Below are 23,299 nucleotides of genomic sequence, written 5' to 3'. Positions count from 1 at the left end.
GGGACTCCAGGATCATGACCTGAGCCGAAGGCAGTGGCTCAACCAACTGAGCCACCCAGGCGGCCCAGCGGGTGGCAGTTCTTAGTTCACATCGAGTGTTAACGTCTGAGTCAAGTCCCTCCTAGAGTGCCTTGAGGACGGCCCTAATCAGTAGTTTTTATTTAATCCTATAGACAGTCGTAAATGGGATTGTCGATTTTGGAAAGCCATAATTCTACAACCCACCTTCCAAGCTCATTTTTTCATTCCCCACAGGCTTTTCTTTGGCATCTGCGGAGACAGTGAGCGGCAGACCTGCAGGTTGAAGCTTAAAAGTAACGAATGCATCCCTGAAATGAGTAAGGATGGATGCCGGAAGGCCCGCCACCTACCGCAGCCTCACACTTTATTCTGGTTTTAAGTTCAGTTTTATGAACGCGTGGACGCATAAATCCAGTTAGGGTGAGAAAAATGGACCCCAAATCCGGAAATGAGCCGGGCCCGTGCCAGTGTGATTTGGGGCCACTAGGTGTCACTGTTTGGAATCAAAAGGGTTGCTGCACAGGGATGGGAGGGAGACTTAGGAAATGGGTTTTGGTTGGCTGGGGTTTAGAAATATTTGTGGATGATTTAAAGTTATCCTTGTCTGAAAGGACATCTTTTGTGAAGAGTTCTGATGCCTTGAGGCTCAGCTTTTTAAATACCAATCTTGAGATAACATCTTGACATTGGAACGAAGTACATTTCCCTTAGAGATTAAAGGTGTTGACTGTAGACTCTGAAAAAAGTCAAGTGAAAACCATCATCTTAAGATGTTGAGTGTAAGGATTTTTTTGATGAAAATTCTATTAAATGGGAAGATTTTTTTTTAGCTCTTCAGCAGAATTGCAGAGATTAGCGTCCCTTTAGTGTCTAGTTAGATTTCAAGGTTGTGAGCCTCCCAGGATTGTTCCTGCCCAGGTAAGGGGAGGAGTGTGGAACTCTGCTAGCCTCCTTGCCAAGCAGTCTCCCAAACTACTTGTTAAACAATCTTAAGTGGAGTAGATATTTTCTCCTTTGCTACTGAGCAAACAAACTGAGGCTTAGAGTTAATACAGCTGTTTCTTGTGTTTTATTTTGTTTTTAAAGATGTTATTTATTGGACAGAGAGAGACACAGGAAGAGGGAACACAAGCAGGGGGAGTGGGAGAGGGAGAAGCAGGCTCCCCGCTGAGCAGGGAGCCCGATGCGGGAGTCGATCCCAGGACCTTGGGATCATGACCCGAGCCGAAGGCAGACGCTTAACAACTGAGCCACCCAGGCGCACCTGTTTCTTGTTTTTTAAAGAACCATAAAAACGGCAAATTTTGTGAGGGGGCTATTACCTTTTTTCAGTTTCGTTGAGAAATAATTGAGTTACAATTAGCCCAGTTGTTCTCCACTGGAGTAGAGCATGCTATTGGGGTCTAATGGGTGCTGCTAAGTATCCTACAATGCACAAGACAGCCCCCGCCACAGAACTACCCACCCAGAATGTCAGAGCTGAGATTGAAACTTTGTATTAGGGGCGCCTGAGTGGCTCAGTCGGTTAAGCGTCTGTCTTCGGCTCAGGTCATGATCCCAGGGTCCTGGGATCGAGCCCCACATCGGGCTCCCTGCTCAGCTGGAAGCCTGCTTCACCCTCTCCCACTCCCCCTGCTTGTGTTCCCTCTCTCGCTGTCTCTCTCTCTCTCTGTCAAATAAATAAATAAAATCTTTAAAAAAGAAAAGAAACTTTGTATTAGACTAACATGAGAGATCCCGGGCCCTAGTCCCACCCTGTTACCAGATAAGCCCACCAGAGCCTTATTTCTTTGTAAAATCCGGTTACTGCTTTCCAGACCTGGCTGTATATCCAAGGCGCCTACAAAGTGTTAGAAGTACACCTCCAGCCATGGATGAGAATGACCCTTGATTGAGGCCTGAGAATTGCGTGGCCATCCCAAGAGCAGTCATATAGGAACAGTTAGATGATCTGATCTACTTATAGCTCAGGGATTTTTATTACAACAAGATTATAGCACTGGCTATTTTTAAGTAGCTCTTGGAGGCAGATCTATAATCCTCTACTAAAAAAAAACTGATCTAGCTCTGTGGATCATTGTGTATGCAGAGGTGAGTGAAAGAGAAATGACCTTGTGTGATGGTGCCTTCTGGCAGCGGGTTCCCTTTGTACAGCTGGCCTTCAACAGAATGTCCCAAAGGAGTAACCGCACATTTTACTGACACTGGAATATACACCCCACACATACTCTGCTATCAGGTACTTTGTGCCAGGGTAGACTCTGTCTTTAAAAGGGCAGGAAGTAGGGGCGCCTGGGTGGCTCAGTCGTTAAGCGTCTGCCTTTGGCTCAGGTCGTGATCCCAGGGTCCTGGGATCGAGCCCCACATCGGGCTCCCTGCTCGGTGGGAAGCCTGCTTCTCCCTCTCCCACTCCCCCCGCTTGTGTTCCCTCTCTCGCTGTGTTTCTCTCGGTCATATAAATAAATAAAATCTTTTAAAAAGGGGAGGGGGCAGGAAGTGTCAGTGAGTCAGGTCTGGGATGCTGGGTACCTCTGGGCACTAGGTATCAGCAGTTTTTACCTTGAAGGAAAGTTCTTTTAATAAAGTAGACAAGATTGAGAATTCCTAATGAGGGAAGCAAAGCAGAATTTTGTAAGGAAAAAGTGGTCTCCCTCTGCTAGAAGGGTCAGCCCGTGGGCTGGAGGATTGGTGGGAGCTGAGTCCATGATGATCTAAAGTTATCCCTGTCTGAAGGCAAAGAAAGGCCTTTCTGTGGAATATGGATGTCTGAAACTCAGTTCCCAAGTTTGCTTTATAAAAAAAATGGAGGCCAGATTTGAGGGTGAGCTACTTGAGAGTTAACCTGTGTATATCTTGAGTAGGTTTTTCTTTTGCAATTTCTTCTTGCCAGGTGCAGTCTCAGCCTCGGTTTCTGCGGCTGGAAAAGGATCCTGCAGAAGCAGATAGGTAGCGCCTCGTCCGCTGCCCTGGCCCCGAAGTGGAGACTTTGCTTTCGGACGTAAGTAGAGCCCTTCCAAGTAGACTTGGATGGGATGTTTGTTTTGCTGCTCCTCCCTCGGGTTTAGGATTGTGCTGAGTGGCAGGGAGATTTTAACATGGGTTTGTTTTCTTTTTTTTTTTTTTTTAAGATTTTATTTTTTGACAGGGAGAGACACAGCGAGAGAGGGAACACAAGCAGGGGGAGTGGGAGAGGGAGAAGCAGGCTTCCCGCGGAGCAGGGAGCCCGATGCGGGGCTCGATCCCAGGACCCCGGGATTATGACCTGAGCCAAAGGCAGACGCTTAACGACTGAGCCACCCAGGCGCCCCTAATGTGGGTTTGTTTTCTTTGCTAGATGTCTGCGGTGTGTGAGACAGAACTGACCTGCTTTGCCTGAAGTAAGTGAAAGAACTCTGTTGCTTGTGGTCTTTGTTGCCATCTTTCGTGTCCCTAGGAAGCCCCACAAGCCTATGATGGTTAGTTATCCCTGTCTGAACATCTCGGCTGAGGGGAAACCATCTATTCTGAGGCATTGGGGTTTGGCTCTTTGCTCTTAGAAGTTGAGGCTTTATCAGGGATCAATCTGAACGGACTCCAGATGGAATTGTCTACCCTGCGAAGACCCCAGTCGAGTGCATCGTCCCTCTGCAGCTTGAAAACTGATGGTGTGGCTGCCCTGTCGCACTCTAGGCCCCTTGATCGATATTCCTGGGGTACAGGCTCTAAGAGGGGGCAGAAATGGGCAAGTAGCCCAGGTGTGGGTCATGTTCTTACTGTGGAATGAAAGAGCGCTTGTCCCATATTTCGAGGAAATGAATGCAGTCTTTGAAACCGACGGGAATGTCGGAAGTCTGCCGGTTGCGACAGGACTGTGACCTACCTCTGCACCACATGGTGACACTGAGGAAAGAAGGCATGGCACCAGCAGAGCTGTTTGGTTTCCAGGTGCTTTGTTTACAACACCAGGGAGCTCTCCTAGGGTTAGCTGAGATCGGGTCTGGACAACATGATGGGCATGGGGCTGCTCCTGGGGTAGCCGAGGGCTGAGGGGCTGTCATGCGAACAAGGAAGTAGCCCAGTGATACTGGGCCGGGAGGGTGTCTGGCTTTGTTCCCATTTAAATGCCAGGCTTAGAGTGGGCAGGTGGCCTTTTTCTGTTGAAATTGGGGGCTATGTATGGGCTTTTTGTATTTAAGGTCACATAATTGTTCAGTTACCAAGAAAGCTAGATTTGGGGTGGGATTTAATAAGCCTGAAAACTGGCCCCAGTAAAAGTATATGTTTTAGCAAGTCGGGAAGTTGACTTCTTGCCTTATTGTTCCTGCGGAGTAGATTTGACTGCACCACGGGACTCACGTAGACCTTTAGGTTTGACTTGAAAAGCTTAACCTCCAGAAAGGGGTTGAATGAGAATGTCCCCAGTGCTTCGTGGTGGTTCTTCCCTGGCCCCTTGCCAGACCCTGCTCCCTTTGCGCATTAGCTCCCGAGGGCAGGCTGCAGTTCCGGGTCTTCTGGGAATCCTAGCAGCCTGCTTTGACGCATTCTGTGCCCGGTGGTCCCCTCAACAGCATGGGCCTAATGTTTGGTTACAGTGAGCGCTGCTACGATTGCCTTCTCTTCATTCAGTTTGGCTTTCAATTTTGAGTCCCCTGCTTGACTGATCCATCAAATGACTCTCCTTTGGTCTTGCAGGTTATCTCCTCAGGACAGGCGATGCCAGGTGGAGCAGCACGGCCTCTGTTGCTAATTGTTAATGCCTGCAAAGTAATCCCCCAAAGGGAGACTAATTGAAGAATTCTTTGGACTTGGTCTGCAAAAGGAGCCAAAGAATTTGAGTGACAGCTCGTCCCGCTGGCAGTCAAATCAGGGTGTAACATCCAGAATGCCATGGTTTAGCTGATGTGGGTGTAGCTGGGGTGCTGGCAAGAGGGCATGATTGTGAACCGAAAAGGGTTAATGTGTGTGTGCTCTGTTTTGGGGAGACTGAGGGGAAGCAGGCGCTCCGCCTAGAAAGAGGTTTCTCAGAGTGGATTTCCTGTGAAGTTAATGTATCTTGGGCTTAAATTTTGAAGCGCAAATAAAAGTTTTTAAAAATGGATTTTTGTAATATGGATTTCACGTTGAGGCCCTCATACTGGGGTTTTATTCTGTGACTTAGCTAACACGTTCTTACGTAAATGAAGGCTTCACAGAATACTGTTTGTTTTTTAAGAGGGGCAGAGGGAGAGAGAGTCACAAGCAAACTCCATGCTCAACGGGGGGTTTGATCTCATAACCCTGAGACCACCAGCTGAAATCACATCGAGTCAGACACATCTGGGCCCTGTGCTCAGCGGGGAGTCTGCTTCCTCTCCCTAAGAGTGGGACACTTAACCGACTGAGCCACTGAGGTCCCCCGAGTTTCATAGGATGCAATCATGTTTTAGAAGTTCCCCACTAAATTGATTTTCTGCCCCTCTTAATGGGTTACCACCCACAAACAGAACGTTAGCATTTCTCAAGTGTAACGGATTGACCTAGGTTCTGATAGCTACAGATGCGACGGGAATAAGGACAAGTGTCCTGGATACAAGGAGGCCAGGCGTCCTGACTTAGGCTATGCTAGCTTACCAGGGCAGTTGGATTTCTTTACTAGTAAAGGTCACTGTCAGGTGGCAGAAGGGACTGATTACTTGGTACCAGGTTTCCCACATTTGATGGTGTTCTTCCCAGGCCAATAATTCTTTCCAGAGAAATATACTTGGGACACTGCTGTCTTTGAGATCAAGGGACAGTTCGATGTTGCCAAGCTAAAGGGAGAGGCCTTGGCCTCCTGCTTGCTACTCCCCTCCAGCCTACGCTGCTCGCCAGCTGCAGGAAGTGGTGGGTTCAAGCAGCTGCCTTTGACATGAATGCCCAGGTCTTTGATCACATACCTGAATTTCTTTTTTTTTTTTTAATTAATTAATTTATTTGACCGAGAGATACACAGCGAGAGAGGGAACACAAGCAGGGGGAGTGGGAGAGGGTGAAGCAGCAGGCTTCCTGCCGAGCAGGGAGCCCGATGTGGGGCTCGATCCCAGGACCCTGGGATCATGACCTGAGCTGAAGGCAGACGCTTAACGACTGAGCCACCCAGGCGCCCCACATACCTGAATTTCTAAAGTAGTTTGATTCCAGTGACAGTTCATCCCTCTAAAACATGCTCATAGGATCTGCCTTCCAAAACCATGGAGCCGAAGGTCAGGTCCTGGGCCTTGGTGAATTAGCCAGTGGTGATCCGTGCCCCCTCAGGCAGGCTTTGGACAGTGGAGCAGATCAGACTCGAGCTACTAGTCCTCAGGCCAGTAAATCCCAGGGCTTAAGGCCTATATGGTGATATCTTGGTTAGTTGAGACTTAGCCTTCCAACAGAGGCCCATGTGCTCTGTCTAAAAGGAAACTGTCTATCATCTAAGCCCAGATTTACTGAAGCCATGATGTGAAGCTGAGGGTTCATTACCTGATCGTGTCGTCTTTCCGGTGGCCAGGTGGTAATCCATCCGTTACGACTTAGGCCGGCAGCCCTCTGTGCAGTTGACCCCTGTCAAATTACCAGGGCTGGCCCATGGTTCTTGAATTTTCTGAGTGATCTGCATGCTAAACACTGTGGTGTACCACCCCCAGCCCCCTCCCCAACACACAGAAAAGACACAAGGGTCATCCTGTCATTTATTCAAGTACCTAGTTCAAATTACATTCTGCCGTTTGTGCTCCCGCTTTATCATGGGGCAGGAGGAGGCAAGTGGTCATGTTCTCAGGTGGTTTAGGCGCGTCTTAAGAGTCCGTCGTCGTGGAGGTGCTGGGAGCTGGACGTGCTCGTGGGAGGGTCTGGCTGTGGAGTGTGAGCCTCCTGCTGCTTGACCCTGGTCCGTGGACATGTCTGCAATCGCACCGACATCCTCAGGTTCTGTACCAGCTGCTGGCTTTGAGATCCTCTGCTCCGAAGCAGGTTTGCCCTTCGCTGGTGAGGGTCACAATCTCATCTTGTGTTACCTTCAGTTTTAAAACATCCAGCAGAGCAGTCTTTTCCCTTCACCCAAGGTCGGGATGTCTGTCTCCAACCCAGAGGGGAGTTTTCTTGGAGAAACCCAAGAACAAAATGGGGTGTCCCACAATGAACAAGCTTCAGTGAGTCACAAATCCACCTCTTAATGTTCTCTAGAGAAGGGGTGGGTGGAGGGGAGCTGGAGCCCTTCTCAGAGGCTGAAAAGACCCGAGGCCACTTAGGCCACGTGAGGGGCCGGGGCCACGGGTCCACGGCTCTGCGAGAACAAAGGGCTTGGTTACCTCCGGGTCAGCGCTGGTACAATTGAAGGATGCCGGCCTTGTGCAGGTTCTTCCACAGGGTGGCTTCCAGGGAGAGGTCGTGGTTGACATAGAATATCAGTGGTTTCTTTATTCGCTCGAAATAGTGGTCAGAGAATTTCCAGTAGTTGCTTGTGATGAATCCATAGGCACTAACCTGGACAAGGATAGTCATTGAATTAGCATTTACTGAGCTCTGTGCAGACAGAATTGTGAAGTGACATGAATTGGGAAAGGCACGGTCCCCCCCCGCCCCCGCCTTGTCCAAGACACACATAAACAATAGTTGGAGCTCGAGCTAACAGCGGGCCCTGGCTCTTGTACACGTTCTCTCAGCCTCAGGATAATCTCAGGTATTATCCCCATTTTACAAGTGGGGAAGCGCTCGGAGAGCTAACCGGACATGTCCTCAGTCACGAGCTAGCTAGTGGCCAGGCTGGGATTCAGAGTCGGGTCTGTGATTCGTGATCTCCTTCGTTAAGCTCGAGGTGGAGACAAACGCCCATTACTACTTGCTCGTTCTGATGGGAGCACAGTCAAGAGACTGCTGCTTTGAACAAATTGGGAAAAGGAATAGGACAGCGTCGTGGAGCGGCCCTTGATCTCCAGCTCTTGTCCTGGCTTTAGTGTGGCTCACTGCCCTTCTCTGAAAAGTGCTTCTCAACCTCTGCTGGACTCATGTGGGCGGCACTGGGGACGTCTCAGGCAGTGATTTCAACGGTTGTGGAAGGCTAAACCTGCTGCCCAGCCCAGTTCTAGAAGGATGTCCTTATCCACTCCTTTTGCGATTTTGCTTTCACAAGAACAATTTGATAACATGCGCCTTAAATACCACAGGGGTGAAGGACAGAGGTGCCTGGGCAGGTGGCTCCTGGAGGAGGGCAAGGCTGGCCCAGCACCTGCCCTGGAAAGGCCCCTGCGTAGCCCACGTGGAGGTAGCTCAGGAGTGGCACTCCCTCCTGCCCCTTCCAGAGACCAGCTTTTGCTCCTGCAGCTGGAGAATCCCTTCCCCAGAGGGCAGAGGCCGAGTCCCAGGCCTGGGGGTGACAGGCCTCCTGTAGGGGTTATCATGGATCAGATTAGGTTCCACCCACACCTGTCCTCTGCTGCTGTGGGCTCCCGAAAGGGAAGGCCTCTTACCTGGTCACAGGTGTGCAAAGCCGTCAGCAGCATGAGGGCCCCAGTACTAGGCATATATAGGTTTCCAAAATTTGTGTTAATCAACTTTGATTTCAAAAACCTGGAGACGAAAAGCGGCATCAAAACTCAAGAAAGAGGTGTAGGTCTCACTCGATGGTTGTGCCCTTCGGCTTTCCAGCCACCAGTTCAGATGGCCTGGAAAACCGTTCAGAACTTCCTGGCTCTTCTAGTGCAGTCCATTCCCCATTTATAGGAAAAAACCCAAATGAAGCAAACGCCCAAGTGTGGGTAACAGAGTGGGGTGAGAAAGAGGAGCAGGCCTGTGCAGAAGAACCCCAGGGATCCTCTCCCACTCTAGAAGCGTGAACCCAGCCTGAGTCCCCTTTCCTCTCTGCAACACCCTGCCTTCACCCCTGGGCTAAGTAACCACAGTGGGTAGGGGACAGGTGGCCTATTTAGCCCGAGACCTAGGTTTCTTTCTTTCCACAGACTTCGGCCCAGCAAGAATCCCTTATGAGGGACATGAGGGGCAGGGCACCCAGGTCCTGGGCCTGGAGTCACTGGTGAGAGAAGCGTGCACACACACTCTCAGAATGCAAAAGTGAGGCCCAGTGCGGTGGCCACAGGCCTGACCTCAGCCCGGATTCACATCTACGCCTTGCCAGCCAAACCGCCTAGCCTCTCCGAGCCTGTTTCTTCCTCTGCTGAGTGGGGCTGTGAGTGCCGGCTCCAGTCGGTCTCCCCAGATCCACTCGCCATTCACCACCTGCTCTCTGGGGATGCCAGCCAGGGGGTGACAGCAGGGCTTCTCAGCCATGGCACTACTGACGTTTTGGGCCAAATAATTCTTTGTTGCAGGGGCATTCTGTGTATTGTATGATGCTCAACAGCATCCCTGTGTCTGCCTGGTAGTGCTGCTTACCTAATGACAACTAGAATGTCTCCACAGAGGGGCACGTGACCCCCCCCCACACACACACATATTGGAACCACTGGTAGGGGGAGAGGGACTGAGGGAGGGAAGGAGGGGTGAGATCAGGCGGGTATTTCCAGGTTCCTCCCTGTGGTCGCCTTGGACTGCCTGTGTTTGGGCCCAATACAGGTTAGCTCTCGCTGTAGGTTACAGTGTCTGGGCCATAAAGGACCTGCAGTGATGGGCTGGTGTGCAGGGGGGATGGAGGGAGGAGCTGTTCTTTGTGCACCGCCCCCCCCCACACACACCTACCTCTCCCTCAGGTAGCTGATGAAGTCTGGATGTAGTAGCTTGAATTTCCTGGCAGAGGCTTCTGGTCCGAAATAGGTCTGAGGCCTAGGACCCATGGAAGAAGTGGACAGAGCGGCCCGGGCCGTCGTAGGGCAAGTTGGAGAGTGAGGTGAGGGGAAAGGCACTGGGCCTGCGGCGGTGCGCGCGGTGCGGGCGGGGCTGGGCGTAGTAACGGGAGAAGGGCGTGTAGAAGGTGGCCGGCAACACCGTGGGCACCACGTGTGGCTTTCCGCTCACCAGGACCTCAGTGGGCAGGGTGTAGGTGAGAGAGGAGGGGGGCGTGAACAGGGCGGGAGGGGTCCGGAAGGAGCAGTTGACCCGGGGGTGGTGGGGAGGAGGTGGGAGCAGGGGGAAGTAGAGAGAGTCCGGGATAGGAGGGGGCTCCCGGGCCGGGCAGGGGAAGGAGCAGGGGAAGCACTGGTTCTGGGGCAGGGGTATGGTGGGCGGCTGGAAGAAGGGGGGTTCCTTCAGGAAGCGGGGCACGTAGGGGGCGATGTGGGAGGGGATGCCCCGAATGGGTCCGATGTAGGAGGCTGAGGTGGCGGGGCTGTGGGAAGGGGACCGGGGGATAGGCACGGGAGGCGTTTGGGAAGAGTTTCGAGAGAGGGATTTCAAGCCGGATTGGGAAGGAGATTTGGAGGTGGGTGGAGTGGGGTTTTGGGAAGACCCTCGGGGCACATGTTGGATATGAGGGCTGGGGGTCAGGGACGAAGCCCGGGAAGAGGGCTGTGAGGCAGATGGGGTGGCAGGGTGAGAGGGGGGCCGGGAGGAAGACCCCCGGGTGGGGGATGGAGAAGGGGCTGAGCCACCAGAGCTGGAATAGGCCTGCTGGTTGGAAGAGGCGATATGGTTGGACCGGGACTGGGAGGGGGACTGGGTAGGGGATGGATTGGGGGTATGGGAGGGGGAGCTCATTGGTGTTGGGGAGGCTTACGACCACCCGATCGATGTCTCTGAGCCAGCCCCCCCAAGAGCCCAGTCCCCCCCGTGTCACAAAGCCCCCCCTCATGACCAGCTGCGGTGTCACAAGTGATTGTTGGATTGTCACAAGGGGGGGCGGGGTGCAGGTGGGCCAGAGTAAGCAGGCCTGGCCTTTGAGGGCTTAACCCCTAAGGACCTCAGAATCTGCTCTTTCGGGGGTGGGCGGCATGGTCCAGAAGCACTGAGATAGGAAGGCTGGTCTTCGTGGCTGCAGAGGTGGCATGGATTTCTAAGGACTTGACTTTGGGACAAGAAATGGTCTCAGCACCACAGGGAGAAGGTTCGGCTGAGGCCAGGACATGGTTCAAAAGAGCTGGACACGGGCCTACTGCCCGGGAAGGTGGGGGAGAAAAGACAGAGTGCCCTTTGTTCTCTCTTTGCAGGACACTGGGCCCACATCACCTGCTTTCCGTTTCACAGGCACAGTCCTGGGAGGGTGCCCACTGGGATGAGGGCCATGGATACCGGCCCCCCGACTCTGCTTCCAGACACAGTGTGCTCAGCAAGCCAGCAGAGTCTGGAGTGGACGAGCGGGGCCTGTGCTGCCGGCTGGGGGGCTGTGTGGGGTAGGGGCCAGCAGCCCGAAGCTGGGGAGCCGGGCCTACCTGCTCCACTCAGAAAAGCGGCCCTTCAGGGCTACAGCCCACCTCATCAGGCGGGCTCCTGGGGACCAGGAGGGTTACCTGGGCTGCTCTGGGGGTAGGAAAAAAGAGCGTAATTCCCCAACAGTCGACTGAATTCTTGGGGATTTTCTTGCTGTCCTCACCCACTTTCCCAGCCTGACAGTGGTCCCAGCACTACCACACCCCACAGCCGCTTTGCTGCTCACCTGTCCCCTTTATCAGGGCCCTCGGGGACAGGCACACCCAGAATGGCCGATCTCAGCATCACGTAGTCCCGGATGTCAGAGGGGATGAAGATATAGCGCAGGTCCTGTCAGGGCAACAGAGACCCTGAGCCAGTCCCCCCTGGCCCCCCCGAACAAGACTGTGTCCAGTGCCTGCTCAGCCCTCCACCCGGTCCTGCCACCTGTCCTGATGGGGGAATTTCTGCTCTCTGCCTGTCACCCCCACCCCTGGGTACCATGGTGGTTTCAGTGCGTGGTCACAAATCTGGTAGGTGAGGCTTACCTGCCATCCCCTTGAGTGACTAATGAATAGGAAGAAGAGGAAGGGATGGTGTGTGACCTTGGAGACGAGGCTATAAAGCTCCCTGGGACCCCTCGCGCTGGGTGAAGTGAGCCACCATGACCTGGGGACACTCTATAGCCTAGAGAGGCGCCATCTTGACTCTGGCCTCCTTCAAGCCTTCAAGTGCCCATAGCCCCTGCTGATCCTGAGCCAAGACCATTGTGCTAAGCTGTTCCCGAATTCCTGACCCCCTGAAACTGTAAGATAATAAATGTTTGTCGTTTACCAAGTCTGGGGTAATTTATTAACGCAGTGGTAACTCATACAGGTAGTGTGGCCAGAAATAAAAGCTGCTCTCTTTTGTTCTGTCACGAGCTAAGAGAGGTCCTGCTGTGTCTACGACACTCCTGGATTTCCTGCTCAGAGGAGGAAGCTTCCAGAAACTCGGCCCGGTCTTATCGAGCACCACAGAGCCCTTATCCTGGGATCTCCCCTCTTTATGTGGCACGCAGACGGCTCTTGAAGGGAGGAGCAGTGTTCCCACAACTGGGTGAGACTGCACAAGCCGCAGGCAGTGGGTGGCCTCGAATTCTGGCTCCCCTGCTCCCTGGCTGGGCACGCGGTTCCATGCCTTTGAACCTCAGCCTCCCTTCTAGGCTGCTGTGGGATCAGGAGCGCAGCTCAGGGAAATGGGAGACAGCCCTAGTGCTAGTGTGGTCAGAGGGGCCTGGAGTTGCTGATTTTAGCTGCGTGGTGGCCTTGGATGGATGTGCTGCCATCAGGAAACAGGCAGCTGACCATGTTTAGTGCCGGGAACAGAAGAGGCGCTAAGTACCCTTCCCCTGTGTGTAGCGTGAGCTCTGGGTCGGGGGGAGGGGGGAGTCCTTGCTGAAGGAAGGGCACCCAGCCTTAGTCTCCTCAGCAGTAAAATGGGGCTGACATGGCATCCCATAAAGAGCCTGGCACCCCATAAGCTTCCAGTGAATATTAGGCTTTCATGCTCTACTCCAGAGCAGTTCTGTGCTGCCAGAAACCACGGGGTGTCCCTGCCCAGATCCCCCTCCTCAGTGGCCCCATCACATGCACCCAGGATCCTGGCACAAGCTCTCCATCTACTGGACTGGGGCCGCTGTGGTTCGCCTCACAGAGGGGACTCCGGGAACAGTGCCACCGACCGTCAGTGACAGTGGCAGGCCCCTCAGAAGCCTCACCTGGCCTTGTGGCACGGAGGTGAAGCCCAAGTTCCAGTAGGAGATGAGGGAGTTCTTCATTGTGTTCACAGTGAAGCCGTAGAAGGAGGTCTTGGTGCCCACATCCTTCTCGAAGCCTTTGATCACAGCACCGTTGAGTCTGGTCCAAACAGAGGTCCGTCAAACTCCCGATGGTCACACATGCTGTGTGTGTACTTCCTTCCCCGGGGTTCTGCCGCGCCTGCCCCCAGGCCTCTGTGCAGACCGTGCCCCTTGCCCAAGGCAGCACCAGTGCCCCATCCAGCCCGTCCCTGCTCCTCCAGACCTCAAGGGATGGCCTGTGAAATGGGCACATCTGGCCCCGGCGGCTCCCTCCCTGCTGGCACTCCCATCTTCGGGGTCTGTCTGCACGTAGGCCTTCGTCCAGGCCCGCCTGCCCGTCCCGACGGCCATGGCCCTCCCAGAGGCTGCTCCCCCAGGGGCTGGCTGGGGACTAGCTCCATTCCCAGCTCCTCTCCCACCTCCTCCCTGGCTCCTGCGCCGCATACCTGAACACGTAGTCATGGGCATCGATGTTCAGCCCCTGGCGGGAGCCATTCAGGATGCCTCCGTTCCCCACCACCGCACACCGGATGCACGTGGAGAGCGGCTTCCCGGAGGCGGTGAACAGCTCGGAGCTCTCTGAGCCATTCAGGAGGCTCAGGGTGGAGTTGATGGCTGTGGGTGCCAGACCAGGCAGGGCGTCATGAGCGGGGGCTGTCCTGAGACTGTTTCTGGCACGCCCCCTGCCAGAGGCCTGACACCAGCCCCATCCAAGGCACAGAGGGCGGGGGGAGAGCAAAATGTCAGTGGGGCCATGCAGGCTGAACTGGGCGGGGAGGATTTGGCTCGAATAACTAGTCCTCTCAAGACCGTATGCTCCACAATAAAATGTGAGGCCGATTGAAGGGCAGGGGGTGCTCTGGGCGGTTTCCCACAGCGGGAACCATGGGCAGGCTGGCTGAGGACCCCCAGCCAGTTCTCAGCCGCCTTGGGACGCTGGCCCCAGGAGGTGAGCGCTGGTCAGCAGGCACATCAAGCCCCCTCCCTGACCCCCTCGTGCTTGTAGGGGCTGGTAGGTATGGCAGGAGTCACACAGCAGTCGGGGGGGGTTGAGCCCTGAGACCTTCCTGGAAAGAAAGGGGCGGGGAGGGTGTGGGGGGGAGGAGCAGGGAGGTGGGGGGTCCTGTGACGGCAGGGCTGGCACCTGGGCCAAAAGCAGGAGGAAGGGATTCTCTGGGGCCAGAGGGCTCGGCAAGCAGCAGCCACTTCCAATTACCTTGGCGGGAGAGCCCCTGCCAGCCATAGGGGGCTTTGTGCTGGCTCAGTCTGTCCCAGAGCTCCTGAGTCAAGAGGCCCCCCGAGAGCAGCACTGGAGTGGAGAGCTCGAACAGGGCACGGAAGTGGGGGTGCTTCTGGATGGCCAGATAAAGTGAGTGTCGGCAGTGCGGGCTCTGTGGGGCAGGAGACAGAGAGTGCCGAGCTCCCTTAGCTGGGGGCTGTGGCTGGTGGCAACCTTCCTAGGAGCGTGCAGGCCCTGCAGGCTGGTTGGAGGAGCTTCGCCCCCAGACTTGGTCCACCCCCAGACCTGCCGGCTGAGCTGGCTTGTGGCACAGCGGCGTGGTGGGGGTCAGAGAGCTTTCTGGATTTACCCTGCCCAGTCCTCTCTCTCCTGGATGCCACCTATCCAGGGCCTGGTGGCTCTGGCCTCTTACTCCTTCACTTCACACTTAGAGCAACCCTGGGGCGTTTTCCCACCAAATGGGTGAGACCCTCCTCCCCTTTGGTGGAGGAATTGCAGCCTGGGCTTTGGAATCTGTCAGCTTGGATCCAAATCCTAGCTCTGGCTGTTCTCACTGTAAGATTTGTATGGGACGGGCTGCTGGAAAGATTATGATCATTTTCATCCAGGTGGTACCTGGACTGGGTTGACTAGTGTCCCCCCGCCCCCGTGTGTCTGCCCAGAACCTCAGAATGTGACCTTATTTGGGAATATGGTCTTTGCAGATGTAATTAATTAGGATGACGTCATACTAGTTTAGGGTGGGCCCTCATCCAATGACTGGCGTCCTTATAAAGCCCGTGAAGACACACAGAGATTGGAGTGGCCTGGCCATAAGCCACAGAACCTCTGGCGCCACCAGAAACTGGAAGAGGCAAGGAAGGATTCTTCCCTGGAACTTTCAGGAAGGTGGCCCTGCTGACCCTTTGATTTTGGATTCTGGAGTCTGGAACTGTGAAAAAGTCAATTTCTTATTTTCAACACCCCAGTTTGTGCTAATTCCTTTCAGAAGCTCTAGGAAAATATACAGTGCCTCTGTGTGCAGGGACCTTGAGGGAGGGTACTGAAGAGGGTCCCACCCCATTTGCCTGCAACCCCCAATGTCTGAATCCTGCACTGCCTCGCCCTGGATGGGGCTACCCTTCCCACTGAAGGGGGCTCTTTGTTAAGACTGCTGGTTTGAGGGCGCCTGGGTGGCTCAGTTGGTTAAGCGACTGCCTTCGGCTCAGGTCATGATCCTGGAGTCCCTGGATCGAGTACCGCATCGGGCTCCCTGCTCGGCGGGGGGTCTGCTTCCCCCTCTGCCCTCTGCCCTCTCATGCTCTCTGTCTCTCATTCTCTCTCTCTCTCAAATAAATAAATAAAATCTTAAAAAAAAAAAAAAGACTGCTGGTTTGACCAATGCAGGAAGGAACTATGCAATAATTTCTGCTATAACATTACCTATGGATGCCTAAAAACCACCACACTATGCAAAACGGGTGCAGTCAAAACCACAGGGCTTTTGGGGAAATGGGATGAGTGGCACAACACTCAAAAGCTTTGTCAGTGATGGATGACAGGACAAACGAGGGGCCTAACAAAGATGGAGGCACAGCCTCACACGTCCTGTGGTTAAGATCTACCATGTTCCACTAAACATATGGCCCTTGACCTTGGAGAAGACTTGCCGTTTGCCTGTGTGAGTGAGCTTCAGGAGGCTGGCAGCTGGTGAGTTACTGTGAAGTAGTGCAAAGAGGGTTAGAGAACAATGAAGTGCATATCTGAAGGGCGCATGTGTGTACATTTTGTGAATTCCTTCGAGGCTCCCTTCGGTTGGGTGCAGTTCTCTGCATTTAACCTTAGTGTTCTCAATGACAGAGTCACTCAGAAGCAAACAAAAGTTTGTGTTATGCTCAAATTGTTTCCTAAGATACCAATCTTATTGGAACAAATTCACATTTTCAAAGCAAGCATTGTAGCAGAACCAACTATTAATTTCACTACCTTTCAGTTCATCTTTGGGATGTTTTCCAGGGCCTTCTTTAAGAGATGCCAGGAGAACACTCTTCAGTCTTTGTATTAGGAAAGGCTGTACTTCACTTGGGCAGCTGGCTTGCTATTACCTCATGGACACAATGGCAAATTTCCCTCTTCACTGTGGCCACCAGGAAGCTCAGAGCCAGATCTATGGCCTATTCCTTATTTATGGGATAGGGAATAGGGAACGATGTGGCCCATCGTTCATGCACTTCTCTACATGACACTGTCTTATTCTCCTACCTTTATTTTTCCTTTGGCCATTTCTTCATTTTATTCTATTTTATATTTTTGCCTTGGTATGTGTATCCAAAAGCCACCTCGAGTCCTTTATTTAAAACCCAGAGGGGAGGGTGCCTGGGTGGCTCAGTCATTAAGCGTCTGCCTTCGGCTCAGGTCATGATCCCAGAGTCCTGGAATCGAGTCCCACATCGGGCTCCCTGCTCGGCAGGAGGCCTGCTTCTCCCTCTCCCACTCCCCCTGCTTGTGTTCCTGCTCTCGCTATCTCTCTCTGTCAAATAAATAAAAATCTTAAAAACAAAAAACAAAAAACCCAGGGGGGATATGTCCGTTCGCATCAAGCAGCTCAAGGTGCACAGGGCTTTAGGAAACTTAAAAGATGTCCCATAAGTACCCATAAGATGCCTGAGGCTTCTTTTTAGCCTTGCAGGCCAAGTATCCACCCCACCTCTGTTCTCAAGACAGGGACCCCTCACCGGCCCAGGGCTACTTGCTCTGTCTCTAAAACAGCTTAGCTGTCACTACGTTCTACATGAAGTGGAATCTTTTTCCCCCGCAGGCCTCAGCTAACAAGTCCCAGGTTGGTCTCTTGGGCATGAACACAACTCTTAAACCCAGGACCTGATCTCTCTGTGCCTCGCTGTGTCCATCTGTAAAAGCTACAGGACAGGGTTGCCATGCGGCTTTTGTGAGAGAACATGGGTAAAGTGCTCGAGGCAGCACAATTTGTGATGGAGCAGGGCCTAGAAGGTTCTCAACCCCCTGTGCAAGCATGGAGCATCTTTCCAAGGTCGGCTTGTCTACTCCATGGAGAGCAGGTTAAAAATGTGTGAATTTTATAGTAAGAAGGCACCTGGCCAGCTCAGTCTGTACGGCATGTGACTCTTGATCCCGGGGTCGTTGAGTTCAAGCCCCACGGTGAGTGTAGATTACTTACAAATAAAATCTTAAAAAAAAAAAAAAGGTACTTTGAGTAGATTGTCAAATTCACATGCCTTTTTTTTTTTTTTAAGATTTTATTTATTTATTTGACAGAGAGAGACACAGTGAGAGAGGAGCACAGGCAGGGGGAGTGGAGGGGGGAGAGGCAGGCCTCCCGCCAAGCAGGGAGCCCGATGCGGGGCTCGATCCCAGGACCCTGGGACCATGACCTGAGCCGAAGGCAGACGCTTAATGACTGAGCCACCCAGGCGCCCCTCACATGCCTTTTAAAGATAAGACTTCTGGGCTCCTGGGTGGCTCATTTGTTAAGCGTCTGCCTTTGGCTCGGGTCATGATCCCGGGGTCCTGGGATCGAGTCCTGCATCGGGCTCCCTGTTTGGCAGGAAGCCTGCTTCTCCCTCTCCCACTCCCCCTGCTTGTGTTCCTGCTCTTGCTATCTCTGTCAAATAAATAAAATCTTAAAAAAAAAAAAGTTAAGACTTCCTAAGAACTCTTCTCCTGGCTACACCCCTTCTCTGCTCCTGGGGTGCAGGGAACCCTGGTGGCCAGGACTGGCTGGCTGCTCAGCTTGACGTGTCATGTTTAGAGGGTCCAGAGAGCTCCTGCCCAACAGTCTCACGAGAATGTTCTCGTTTGCTCTTCTTTGTCCCCTCCTCCCCGTTAACTTGAAGATGCTAGACTGCCAGAAGAGTCGACCATTGTACCTTTCTTGTTCCAGCATTTGATGCCTTGCGTCCAAAGAATGCTCGAGACGATGTGGCGTTCCTGGGGGAGAAGCAGAAGTAAAGCAGGGGTCGGACCTGTCCCTCGGAACCTTCTGTCTGACTCTTAGCTCCAGGGGCTGACAAAGCCTGTCAAAGTCAAAGATGGCATTCCTTTGATCTTGCCAGGCTCTGATTTTTGCCCATGTCTCCCTCTTTAGGAACAAAAATATTGTCACATTAGTATGTTTTGCTCAGCCTTCTAAACCCAGAAATCCAAGAAATCCCATGGCAAGCAGCAGAAATGTGGAGTTTACAGAACAGTGAGATCTGGTTCAAGGATGAAAACATACACTAGGCAAGCTTGCCAGCCCCCTGCCGCCCTCTGAGGGAGCTCCCTGCCAAGGCCCCAGAGGGGTTGGTCCCAGATGACTGACGTGGTCCCCCTTCCTCTTGGGGTCGGTCGTCCTGCCGTTGTTCCTGGCTCCTGCCCTGTGGCTCCCTGTGGAGGCCAGGGGTCTGAAGCCTCACTCCCTAGGTTTGTATCCCGTGATCTAAGGAAGTTACTTCTCAGAGCCTCAGTGTCTGCATCTGGACCACAGATATAATCAAGTGATTAATTATCATTATTAATCATATCACATCTCCAGTTGTTAGCAGGGTTCACATAGAGACTCAAGATTATCTCATACAAAAAGCATCCTCTAAATGGTAGCTATTCTTACCTAAAGGAAGAAGGGAAAGGACCTTGTACTGTCCCTTCGGGAGGGAGGGAAGGGGCTGATGTTACTCTCCACCCCCACTCCCACCTGCCAGGCGGCCCCTGCATCAGAGGAGAGAGCAAACAGAACAGAAGGACTAGGGGCCTTTGCCTATTCAAAAGGGTGTCAGGCTTCTCCTAGACTCCTGTCTCCCACCCACCCCCGCCTCCCCCCACCCCCTCAGTCACAAGAAAGCAGGTGGGGAAGATTTTGGATCAGGAGGCAGTTTGCAAGGAAATAAAGGTCTCTTGTTACTTGCTTTTTTTTTTTTTTTTTTGCTTCTGACAGTGCTGAGCCCGTTGGGCTGCAAGGGAGCGTGCGACCTGCCTCACTTCAGGTTTCCAGAGGACCCTGGAGGGGCAGCCGGGGAAGAGCAGGGATGATTCCTTCCCGCATCCCTCTCTTTCCCCCTCGGATGGCCACCTGCCCCACCCCCCATCCTGTAGTTCTTCTCCTCAGCATAACAGGACCCCCTTTGAAGAGGAACTGGGACCCCAGTCAGGGCCGGTGAGAATCCCCAGGGAGCTTTTGAAAAACACCTTGAGCCCAGGGCCTCACCCCTGTAGTTCTGATCTGACCGGTCTAGGCCTCCTCCCCAGGTGATTCTAGCGTGAGCCAGGTTTGAGAACCAGATGAGGGAGCTGCTGGCCAGGGCAGCTTGGGGACGGGCTGGAGAGCCCCCCACCCCAGTTCTGTTTTGCTGTCCTGAACACCCCAGCCTCAGGGAGGCCTGCTCATCTCCAGAGCACCCCTCCGTGCTCAGTGACTTCTCCCAGACCTCCTTAGGAATCCCAGGGCTTCTAGACACACCTGCGTGGAGAGCCTGGAAGGGGTGGGCAAGGGAGCCAGTCCACCTATGCCCCTCCCAGAAGTGTCACCGGCCTGAGGAGAAATAAGGACCTTGTACAGTAGACCTCCCCTCCGCTTGGGTAAGCTCCAAGACCCACAGTGGATGAAACTGTGGATAGTACCGAACCCTGTACAAGCTATGTTTTTTCCTCTACATACATACGAATGATAAAGTTTAATTTATAAATGAGGCACAGTAAGAGATTAACAACCATAACTGATAATAAAATAGGACGATCGTAACAGTATAACGTGAGTGTGGTCTCTGTAAATATCTTACTCGGTAAATATCACCCTTCTTGTGACAGTGGGAGATGACAAAATAGGCCAGGTGAAGAGACGGAGGGGAGCGGTGGCCACATTGTTGACTACCATTAGGCTCCTCCCGACCTCTGTCTCTATGTCAGGAGGAGGCTGATCTGCTCCCAGACCTGGTGTGCCTGGGGGTGACTGAAACCGGGGAAAGCCAAACTGCCATTTCTCATGAAAAGAAATCTACTCAATTTCGATCGCATGCTTAGGAACTCTGGGCCCTTGGATGTCCTTTCTTTTACAAAATAATGTTGACAACAGATACTGGCAGCTAACTGGTGGCCTATATCTCTATCCTCACCACTGCCCCCTCCCCCACCAATGAAAAAGATTTATTTATTTATTTATTTATTTTTACAAGTCTAGCTATCCCAATGCCTGGAAACTCCTGACCCAGATTCTTCTGCCATGGGTAAATTCCTGGGCTGGGTTCCACTCTCTAGCCTTCAATGAGAGCCCTCAGGTGTGGTTAAGACCGGGTCCCAACACCACCCCTCATCCCTCCCGGGGCTCTCCAGCTAGCCAGGCCATCTGCTTTCCCACCCCAGGAGGGGGGTGGGGGGGGGCGGTCACACAGCCTGCTCCCAGTTGCTCCAGACCGTCCAGTTTCCCACCTCTCCCGGCACTAAATACCCTCCTCCTACAGTGAGGCCCTCCCAGCCAACCCCCGGGGTTCAGCTACATCGCCAACATTAGGGGAACAGCAAGAAAACGGACAAGTTCTTGGCTTGTACTAGCTTTTTAAAAGATGAAAGACCTTTAGGGCACCTGGGTGGCTCAGTTGGTTAAGCGACTGCCTTCGGCTCAGGTCATGATCCTGGAGTCCCGGGATCGAGTCCCGCATCGGGCTCCCTGCTCGGCGGGGAGTCTGCTTCTCCCTCTGACCCTCCCCCCTCTCATGCTCTCTCTCTCTCATTCTCTCTCTCAAATAAATAAATAAAATCTCTTAAAAAAATAAAAAATAAATAAAAGATGAAAGACCTTTAAAAACTTTGTTGAGGCATAATGGATGTTCAACAACCTCACATTTAAAGTTTATTAGATACTTTCAAAGGATGTTGAAATATGTTTCAAAACATCTTTACGTAAAATTCACAAAGGATTCTCTTAACACCCTCAAATTTTCAGTCGCTCACCTTACGCAATTTCTGACTACAAGGGGATGAAGTAATTCCAGGTACCAGCGGCTAGAACACCCTTTGTTCTAGAGGGACTGGGCTCATAATGAGTTGCAGGTGTTTCGTGTTGTTTTGCAACTTTAGATGCCTTTTGACCACGTTTCCTGAGAACAGATAACTTTCCTTTCATCCCGTTATGCCTGGAGCAAGGTTTGGTGAGGGGCGCGCAGGTGGGAAAGTGCTCTGAAGGGAGAGCCCGGCCCCGAGGCCGGTGGGCGAGCCTGTGGGGGCCCTCGCGGCCTCCCAAATCCAGACTCCCGCACAGCTCGATCCGCCTCCCAGACGCAAAACCAAATTCTCTGGAGGCTTCCTCAGTAACTGGCACCATCACCTACCAGACACAGGCTCGTAGGTTTATCCTCGCGGAGCACAAATGCAAGGAAGGTGCGCTGGGCGAGCGGGAGGGAGGGGAGCCCGGAGGAGGCTCGAGAAGGGGAACTTGGATGGAGCCCAGGATCTGCCCCTGTTCCCGGGGGGGGGGGGGGGTCCGCCGCTTCGCCGGATCGCGCCCAGACGGCGCGTTATCCAAAATGAACAGAGCAAACAGCGGGTGGGCAAGAGCGGGGCGCCGGGCGCGGGGAGGGCGCAGGCCGAGCGAGCGGGAAAGGCGAGCCGCCGCAGGCGAGCCGAGGATCCCGGCAAAGTTGGAACCGGGAGTCTCGGGTCCCTCCCCCAAAAGTAGAGTCAGAGAAATGTGACGTTAGGGAGGGAGCCTTCCTGACAAAAACGGGGCTGTTTTTTATCGGACTCAGACGACCCAGCCAAATCTGGACAATAGAAAAAGTGTTTCGAATCACGGCCGGAGGGAACGAACCCACAAGGCTTTGGGGAGCGAGTGGCCGGTGCGCAAGGCGCGAGGTCCCTCTCGCACCCCGGCAGAGGCTGTGGCCCGGGCAGCGCAGGTTGGTCGCCCGGGTGGAGGCTCCGGGGACAAAAGGCCGCGGCCCGAGTCCCCGCTGCGAGCCACCCCAGCGAGGCCAACGCGGCGGGCGGACGGAGGGCCCGGGCTGGGCGCCCCGCGCGTCCCCCGCGCGTCCCCTGAGCCACCCCCGTCGGACCGCGCCGCAGCCCCTACCTGGCTCCGGACCGGGGCCCCGGGTACGGCCCCACTGCCGAGGAGTACAGAGTGAAGAGGACCCCCGAGCAGGCAGCCGCGAGCAGGAGCAGAAGCCAGAAGAGGGGGCCGCGCGGGAGCCCCATGCAGCCCCGGCCCGCGGGCGCCCGGTCCGCCGCCGTCCCGGGCGGAGGGCAGAGGCCCGGTGAGCCGGGCCGGCCTCCCCGAGGCTGCCGCCCTGCCCTCCTCCAGCCCCCGCGGCGCCTCCCCGCCCTGCCGCTCCGCGCCTGCCCGGGCTCGCAGCACCCTCGCGGGCCGCGTCGGCGGGCCCCGGGAGCGAGCGTGTCGCCCCCCGGCTCGCGGAGCTGCCCGCGCCCCTCCGGCGCTGCTCTCCGCCCCGGGCGCTGGGGCGAGCGGGGGTTTGGGCCGGCCGCCGTCCCGCTGCGGTCAAGGGCAGGCGCGCGCGGGCCGGGGGCCGGCGAGGGGGCGGGGCGCCGGGAGACGCCGCCACCTGCCGGGTGGGCCGCGCCCTGCGGGCTCCCGGCCCGCACCCGCCGCTTCCGCGCGCCTGGCGCCGGGAAAGCCGCGGCAGGGAGGCTCCCCTCGGAAGGACCCTCAGGACCTGTCGGCCTGGCCCCGGCACCTCGGCTCCTTCCAGAAGGGCGGGAGAAATGAGGGGCCGGTTCTCGAGGACGGCTGAGGCGGGGCGGGGAGGATGGAGGAGCCCACCCTGGGCTGGAGGTGGAAGGGGCGGGGTAGGTAGGACTCCCGCCGGGGTGGAATGGATGGGGGGAGCTGGGACCATTCCTCCCCTCGTTTGGTGACTGTCCTGCGCCGCCGGGGTCTCTGGTGTCACCAGGTAGGGCGTCACCTAGAAGGGCAGGGCAGCTTT

At 54.4% G+C, this 23,299-nt stretch overlaps 2 protein-coding genes, 1 long non-coding RNA gene and 1 other non-coding gene across 5 annotated transcripts in view; 3 read left to right on the top strand and 1 right to left on the bottom strand.

The window, feature by feature from the left end:
* The window catches only part of PRCD (photoreceptor disc component), a 19,063-nt gene extending 13,965 nt beyond the window's left edge, over nucleotides 1-5,098 (top strand). Inside the window, exons 4-7 of one of the 2 annotated variants that reach the window (XM_035025934.1) lie at nucleotides 256-441; nucleotides 2,912-3,019; nucleotides 3,356-3,398; nucleotides 4,693-5,098. The gene's annotated coding sequence lies outside the window, so the exon portion shown is untranslated. Of the gene's footprint in view, nucleotides 1-254; nucleotides 442-2,911; nucleotides 3,020-3,355; nucleotides 3,399-4,692 lie in introns of those variants that run through there. The other variant, XR_004683046.1, reaches the window with a different exon arrangement.
* On the top strand, nucleotides 2,717-2,798 carry LOC118024467. The gene has a single exon (XR_004683116.1). It is a non-coding gene; the product is annotated as a small nucleolar RNA R38 (small nucleolar RNA).
* Nucleotides 5,099-7,154: 2,056 nt separating the features above from the next.
* Nucleotides 7,155-22,599, bottom strand: ST6GALNAC2 (ST6 N-acetylgalactosaminide alpha-2,6-sialyltransferase 2). Its single transcript, XM_035025935.1, has 9 exons — nucleotides 22,429-22,599; nucleotides 18,257-18,317; nucleotides 14,349-14,523; nucleotides 13,579-13,747; nucleotides 13,052-13,190; nucleotides 11,540-11,643; nucleotides 9,691-9,774; nucleotides 8,466-8,565; nucleotides 7,155-7,482 (listed from the first exon to the last, which is right to left on the bottom strand). Exons 1-9 carry the CDS (start codon nucleotides 22,551-22,553, stop codon nucleotides 7,315-7,317), a joined length of 1,125 nt encoding a protein of 374 aa, XP_034881826.1. The 5' UTR covers nucleotides 22,554-22,599; the 3' UTR covers nucleotides 7,155-7,314.
* Nucleotides 7,436-12,129, top strand: LOC118024235. Its single transcript, XR_004683047.1, has 3 exons — nucleotides 7,436-9,028; nucleotides 9,702-9,838; nucleotides 11,094-12,129. It is a non-coding gene; the product is annotated as an uncharacterized LOC118024235 (long non-coding RNA).
* Nucleotides 22,600-23,299: the final 700 nt, after the last annotated feature.

Source organism: Mirounga leonina, unplaced genomic scaffold (assembly GCF_011800145.1).
Source record: "Mirounga leonina isolate KUSES-001 unplaced genomic scaffold, KU_Mleo_1.0 Mir_197, whole genome shotgun sequence".
Classification (NCBI taxonomy): domain Eukaryota; kingdom Metazoa; phylum Chordata; class Mammalia; order Carnivora; family Phocidae; genus Mirounga; species Mirounga leonina.
This window is presented reverse-complemented; position numbering and strand designations above follow the sequence as displayed.

What these genes read in the sequence shown, in the direction of transcription:
- ST6GALNAC2 (XM_035025935.1), bottom strand. Translation starts at nt 22,553, where the DNA reads ATGGGGCTCCCGCGCGGCCCCCTCTTCTGGCTTCTGCTCCTGCTCGCG. An exon ending in GGGCCCCGGTCCGGAGCCAG is followed by an intron (nt 18,318 to 22,428) that starts GTAGGGGCTGCG and finishes CTTCTCCCCCAG; the next exon opens with GAACGCCACATCGTCTCGAG. An exon ending in GCAGGGGCTCTCCCGCCAAG is followed by an intron (nt 13,748 to 14,348) that starts GTAATTGGAAGT and finishes TGGCACCCACAG; the next exon opens with CCATCAACTCCACCCTGAGC.